The 7500-nt window shown below is 43.8% G+C and overlaps 1 protein-coding gene across 5 annotated transcripts in view; it reads left to right on the forward strand.

Annotated features, from left to right (window-relative positions):
• LOC134439604 (A-kinase anchor protein 13) overlaps window positions 1-7500 on the forward strand; it is a 162993-nt gene that overhangs the window by 107071 nt on the left and 48422 nt on the right. For all 5 annotated transcript variants that reach the window (XM_063189508.1, XM_063189509.1, XM_063189510.1 and 2 more), the window contains one exon: window positions 6177-6295. In XM_063189508.1, the coding sequence (XP_063045578.1) occupies window positions 6177-6295 (119 nt within the window). The remainder of the gene's footprint in view (window positions 1-6176; window positions 6296-7500) is intronic.

A 7500-nucleotide genomic window follows, 5' to 3' on the forward strand; every position in this document is an offset into this window, starting at 1 on the left:
GTTTAGCAGGCAAATCAAACTTTTGCTTAATTTTTTCAAATGACATTAATACTCCATCTTGAAAAAGGTCTGCTATTTTGGCAATGCCTTTATCCGCCCACAGTTTAAACCCCTTGTCCATTGTTGCAGGTGGAAAGTTTTCATTTCCCCATATGGGAGTAAACTGTGACAACTTAGAAATATCTTTCAAGTATTTATGGACCTCATGCCACACATATAGTGTATTTCTTACAAATGGATTGTCTGTGTTTTTCTTAAGCTTCCCTGGTTTTGCAGAATATAGGTACAGTTGAAGAGGTAAATTGGTGGATGTAAATCTCTCTATATCAACCCAAGAGAGGCTTAAATGAGATTTAAACCAGAAAGAGGCTGTCCACAGTTGACATGACCAGTAGTATAATTTGAGGTTAGGAAGTTTTAGTCCTCCTCTATCAAAAGGCAAGTAGAGAAGAGTAAGGCGAAGCCTTGCTTTGCGGTTATTCCATATGAAGTCTCTGAAGAGTTTGTTCATGCTCGTGAAAAAGTTTGGTGGTGGTGGGAGTGGTATACATTGAAATAGGTACAAAAACTTAGGTAGGATTGTCATCTTCAGACTATTGATTCGACCAACCATAGAAATTGGCATTGCTGACCATCTTTTTATCATATTAGTCACAGAATCCATTACTGGCTTATAATTGCAAGTTACTAAATCCTCTGGTGTGGGTGTAATTTTGATCCCCAAGTATGTAAAACGGCTGGTGTTGGTGAACGGGGTCTGTATTGGTGGGGAGATTCTTTCAGATTGGTTAAGAAACAAGATATTCGACTTTGATTTATTAACAGTATACCCTGAGAACGAACCAAAAGTATTTATTAACTCCAGCAGGTTGGGAATTGAATCCCTTAACTGTGTCAGGAACAAAAGTATATCGTCAGCAAAAAGACCTATTTTGTTCTCAGCATCGCCTATTTTGATGCCTGTTATATTCCTGCTTTGTCTAACTGCGATGGCCAGTGGTTCGATTGCTAATGCAAACAAAAGGGGCGATAGAGGGCACCCTTGTCTTGTTCCTCGCTGTAGTTGGAAGGGTTCTGATGTGGCGAGATTAGTTGTGACTGCTGTGCTTGGGGAGCGATACAGCATTTTCACAAAGCTGCAAAAATAGTCGCCAAACCCAAATCGCTTCAGAATATCAAACAAATATCCATGTTCGACCATATCGAAGGCACTTTTAGCGTCGAGTGATACTATTGCCGTGTTTGTGCATTCCTGCTTCGCATGAATGATATTTAATACTCTATGGATGTTATGAAATGCTTGGCGGTCTTTAATGAAGCCGTTTTGATCAGGCGCTATTAAGGTTGGAAGGTGCTTTTCCAAGCGTCTTGCAAAAACCTTTGCAATTATTTTAGCATCTGAATTTATTAACGATATTGGACGATATGATGCGCAATTGGTAGGCGGCTTGTTTGGCTTTAATATAAGCGATATCGTAGCGTTGCTTAGCGAGGGTGGAAGTTGTCCTGCCTCGACTGATTCAACTAGCATGTCGAACAGAGGTGGAATCAACCATTTCTTGAAATGTTTAAAAAAATCTAAAGGAAGTCCGTCAGGACCGGGTGCTTTACCACTGCTCATATAAACAAGAGTTTCAAATATTTCCTCTTTCGTGATAGGCGAGTCTAGCTTTTGCTTTGCCATATCTTCCAAAAGTGGAATGGGTAGTTCGTCTAAGAACTTATCTTGGTCATTGGGATATTGCACTTCTGAAGCATAGAGTTCCCTATAATATTTTCTAAACGCATCATTGATTTCTGCGGGGTTCGTTGTAATCCCACCTTCAGTTTCAATTTCGGTGATAGCCCTTTCCTGGCTCAAGGTTTTAAGACGCCAGGCTAGTAGTTTCCCGGATGATTCTCCCTGTTCGTAATAGTTTTGCTTCAGCCTGGTTATCTTTGATAGTGCTTTGTTAGCTGTTAGGTCGTAGTATTTAGCCCTCAACTCAGCGATTCTTTGAGTGTTCTCAGGGGTGTCATTAATGGCGCATTCTTTTTCCATGTCTTTAATGTCACGTTCTAGTTCTGACATTAGGAGATGCGTCCGGTTAGACATGTGGCTCGTATAGGATATCATCTGACCTCTAATATAGGCTTTAAATGCTTCCCACCTAATAGAGGCCGATGTTTCGTGTGTATTTGTAGCAAAGAACACATCAATGTTAGCTTCTACATATTGTAGAAAATGCTGGTCGCGTAGCCATCTCGGGCTAAGTCGCCACCGTGACTGTCCTCTCGAGTATGAGTTATAACGGTAATGTAGAAATAGAAGGGCATGGTCTGAAAGTACAATACCTTTATATCCACAATCGCAAACTGAATCTCTCAGCGTGTTGGAGATTAAGAAGTAATCTATGAGTGACTGAGTGGAGTAGGTGTTTGAAATACAAGAGAATTCTTGGGTGGTAGGGTTCCTATATCTCCAAATATCGCAAAGATGAAGCTCTGACATAAAGTGCTGAATCGTTTTGCGGGATCGGGTATGAGAAGGATCCACTCTTGTTGATCTGTCTAGATAGGGAATTAGCGTGACATGAAAGTCGCCAGCCAGCAATATTTCTCCATGAAAAGAAGACAGGGTCATAAACAGGTTATTAAAGAATCCATCATCATCGCTGTTGGGCCCATATATATTAGCTAGAATAATTTCTTGATTTAACATAGAGCCCTTTATTATCACAAATCTGCCCATTGGGTCTAAGACAGTTGTGTGAATTCTAAAAGGAACTGATTTATGGATTAGAACCACCACTCCTCTGGCCTGTGAAGAATGGCAAGAAGCAATAACTTGCCCAGGCCATCTTCTCTTAATGCGTATGATTTCGTCCGATTGTAAGTGCGTTTCTTGGATATATACAATTTTGGCTTGAATATGTTTGATCCTAGCTAGAACTTGCTTGATTTTAACCAATTTCCTTAAACCTCTAACATTCCAAGATACTACATTAAGATATGGAGGAGTCATGTCCTGTATTTAAATTGGTCTGACTTGCATATTTTTACCGTTTCTACCTGACCATGAAAGAACCTTGTACCATTCAAAAAATAAGATAAAACAAAAGAAACAAATATAAAACCCGCCCCCCCTCGGTAACAGAGAAGGAGCCCTCCTATGCCTCTGTGCCCCCTAATTGCACAGACCCTTCTCACATGTAGCCGGTAAGACTGGAACATATCTGATCCTTCTAAAGGAGCAGAAAACAAATACCATACACTGTGAACAGTAACCGGTGCTCAATTACTATCGGAACCCTCCGGTTGTTGCGTGTTATGACACGGCCAAGTACAATGCTGCAAACTGAATCATTTAGCCTATGAAATAAAGATAGCCCATACCAACATCTTAGTCCAAAATAGTCTCTGTGGGTGGAGAGCGTTCCTTCTCCACGGTTTTGATGTAATCTTGTGCCTCGGCTGGAGTAAGGAAAGTTAAGGTCTCACCCCCTTCGAGGTAGAGCCTCATCTTGGCAGGGTGCAGCATTCCAAACTCGATGCCAAGGTTATGAAGTTGAACTTTTACCCCGTCAAACTTTCGTCGCTTCTCCTGGACATCCGGAGTTAGATCGGGGAAGAACATCAAGGGATTGTCGTCGTCCAGTTGCAGGGATTTCTTCTCTCGGGCAGCTGCCATCACTTGCTCTTTATCGGATAGCCAACGGAATTTGATGAGGATTGTGCGGGGAGGAGGGGGGCGTCTTTTTGGTAGCTTTTTGGAAAGTGGAAGTCTGAATGCTTCATCGATGGCTAGGGGATTTGGGAAGTTATCTGCGCCAAGTATATTTGGAAGCAACTCGGCCAGAAATCGAGCCAGGTCGCGGCCGTTCTTCTCGTTTTTTTCTGGCAAGCCGACCAACCTCAGATTCAGGCGTCTTTGGAGACTCTCAATTGACTCCACCGTCCTGGTGAGTGCCAGCATATCACGTTGCGTTTTGGTGACCTTCGCTTCTAGGTCGGTTATCACATCTTCCGCTGAGCCAATGCGGGTCTCGGTTTGCTCGAGTCTGTCAGAAAATGAATTTATCGCTTCCCTGATCCCCTGGTTCGAACTTACTACTTCTTGAAGTTGAGTCTTGAAATCTTTTCGAAGAGCATCAATAGCTGCTAAGATGTCGTCTCTGGCGTTAGCTTCGTCCATTTGCTCCTCGTCCTCAACACCTTTGTTCCCTTTTCCTCCTTTTTGCTTGTTTCCTGGCATATTTTCGATGTGGTTTGGTCTATAATCTTTTTTAATTCAGTTATTTATATTTGGAGGGTTAGTTTCAAGAGATATATTGTGGAGCACAAGTTCCACGCGGCCGTTCACTCCAACGTCATCACCGGAAGTCAGGGCTGCACAATTAATCGAAAATAATCGAAAATCGTGATATCGAAATCATGATTTCAATCGTGATTTAATCGTGGCACTAGAGACCTGCCTTCGAGCATCCTTGAAGTCAGAATATACTGAAAAGGTGTTTCTGTACAGAAATCTGTCCACCTAAGTTTCATGCTATTGCCTTTCACATAATTATTACAATTCAGTTTTATTTTGTTCGTCCCGTATGCAATTTATTTTTGGATTCATTTCATTTTTTTATCATTTTAAATAAAATTCAGCAAAAAATGAATAATCGTGATTAATAATCGTGATTCCCATTTTTGACCCAAATAATCGTGATAATGATTTTTTCCATAATCGTGCAGCCCTACTTTCTATCATTTCCATGTGACAGAATGACATCGTGTGTCTGTGTCCAGGGCCGGATTAACGCACAGGCTAGATATGGCTGCAGCCTAGGGGCCCCCACCTGCCAGGGGACCCCTGATTGCCCAAAAGTGGAACAAAAAAGCAGAATTGTGACAAGATGCAATATTGAAAAACTCATCCCCATTGTGTTGAGTACAGTTGGTAGACATGTTATCCTGAATTTGTAGCTCCTAATTATGACTATGTACATTTTTTGTGTGAAAAATTTGCCTTCTGGGGGGCTCCACAGCCACCTGTAGCCTAGGGGCCCCAGGTCATCTTTAATCCGGCCCTGTCTGTGTCTGACTGACTGAAGCTGTTCTCTGTGCACCACTTCCTCCTTAGTCTCAGTGTCTGTAATCATCCCACTGTATTTATCTATCTGTTGCTCTCTCTAATCACACATGCCTTTATTTCTCTCTCTCTCTCTCTCTCTCTCTCTCTCTCTCTCTCTCTCTCTCTCTCTCTCTCTCTGTCTCCCCCTCTCTCTCTCCCCTCTGTCTCTCTTTCTGTGTCTCCCTCCCTCTCTCTATCTCTGTCTCTCTCTCTCCTCTCTCTTTCTGTCTTTCTCTCTCTCTTCTCTCTCTCTCTCTCTCTCTCTCTCTCTTTCTCTCCCTCTCTCTTTGTCTTCATCTCTCCCCTCTCTCTGTCTCACTCTCTCTCTCTCTCTCTCTATCTCTATCTCTCTCCCTCCCTCTCTCTCTCTCTCTCTCTCTCTCTCTCTTTCTCTCTCATGCCTTGCGCTCCCCTCCCTTTCTTTGTTTGTTTGTTTCTGTCTTTGTTCCTTTGTTTCTTGGTTTCTTTATTTTCCTCTCCCTCCCCACCTCTGCTCCCCCCCCTCTCTCTCCCCCTCTCTCTCTCTCTCTCTCTCTCTCTCTCTCTCTGTATCTCTCTCTCTATATATATACATGTATATATATATATATATATCTATCTCTCCCTCTCCCTCTCTCTCTCTCTCTCTCTCTCCTCTCTCTCTCTCTCTCTCTCTCTCTCTCGATCTCCCTCTTTCTCTCTCTCTCTCGTGTCTTGCGCTCCCCTCCTTTGTTTCTTGGTTTCTTTATTTTCCTCTCCCTCCCCACCTCTGCTCCCTCTCTCCCTTTCTCCACCCCACCCCCCCTCTCTCTCTCTCTATCTCTCTCCACCTCTGCTCCCTCTCCCTTTCTCCCCCTATCTCTCTCTCTCTCTCTCTCTCTCTCTCTCTCTCTCCTCTCTCTCCCTCTCTCTCTCCCTCTCTCTCTCTCTCTCTCTCTCTCTCTCTCTCTCTCTCTCTCTCTCTCTCATGTCTTGCGCTCCGCTCCTTTGTTTCTTGGTTCTTTATTTTCCTCTCCCTCCCCACCTCTGCCCCCCCCCCTCTCTCTCTCCCCCTCTCTCTCTCCCCCTCTCTCCCTCTCTCTCTCTCTCCCTCTAGTCATCAGATGTTTGATGACATGCCGTCTCTAAAGAGCCTGCGGGTTCTGTCCCAGTCCACCGACTCCCTCAATAAGCCCAGCAGGGCGCACGAGTCCACCGAGTCACTAGTGGACGAAGGTAAAACACACACACACACACACATGCACGCACGCTCGCACGCAGACACGTACGCGCACACGCACGCACACACACACACACACACTACAAGTCTGATGCCCTTACCACTTACCCATGACTGCCCTAGATAGATAGATAGATAGATAGATAGATAGATAGATAGATAGATAGATAGATAGATAGATAGATAGATAGATAGATAGATAGATAGATAGATAGATAGATGGATGGATAGATAGATAGATGCACAAAGGGTAGTGGTTTCATGCCCTGGAAGCCGTGTATTATTGCCTATTATTATATGGTTGTGACGTCATCTGTCGAATGCTCCATTCATTTCAACGGGGCTCCCCAACGTTCGGACGTCTGTTATTTTTCGATAACGGACGGGTTGGTCTATAACAGACCGCTGTCAATGGCAACAAGACTTTTCACTGCTAAAGCGACTTTTCAACAAGACTCTAATCAGCTGCTGTGATAGACAGCACCCGTTGTCCTGGCTACTGCTGTCAATGGCAACAAGACGTTCACTGCTAAAGCCACTGGCTTGTATACAAGTCAGTGGCTAAAGCGAATGTTTCATATCACTCCGCAGGGGGTCCGGTCTTTTGTCACTCTAATCAACTGCTGTGATAGACAACACCTGTTGTCCTGGCTACCTAGCTGTTGCCTAGCGGTGTTCCACAACGGCACTGTTTTGTTTTGCGCAGCAACAATCTTAACATTAAATAGGTCTAAAGAAATGACCCCGCATGTGTGAATCATTTAAGTATATCCATATAATAAGCGGGTTAACTTTCGGCGAGTCGGTCGCTTTGTGGAATAGCAGCACTTCAGAGAGAACAAGACCCCTCCGCTCCGCGTCGGGGTCTAAAGATTCTCTCTGTCGTGCTGCTATTCCACGGTAGCGACCTTCTCGCCGAACGTTAACCCTTACTTAATGGTTTGCAAGGGTGTGCTGTGTTTGATGCTATTCGCTCTAGTGAATGGTCTGTGATCAGTAGTGGTGTCAGCAATGATCGATTCGGCGATGCAATCCAATGTGGGGCATGGACGATCCAGAATCGATCCGGCAAGTTCCAGAATCGATCCGGCAATTTTTTAAAGTTTCAATTACTTCCATGGATATTTTGGGAGCAAATGAATGTTAAAATAAATAAAAGCACTTCAAAACTGCGAGACTGATACAGGCTGATACAGAAAAC

Source organism: Engraulis encrasicolus, chromosome 23 (genome assembly GCF_034702125.1).
Source record: "Engraulis encrasicolus isolate BLACKSEA-1 chromosome 23, IST_EnEncr_1.0, whole genome shotgun sequence".
Taxonomy (NCBI): Eukaryota; Metazoa; Chordata; class Actinopteri; order Clupeiformes; family Engraulidae; genus Engraulis; species Engraulis encrasicolus.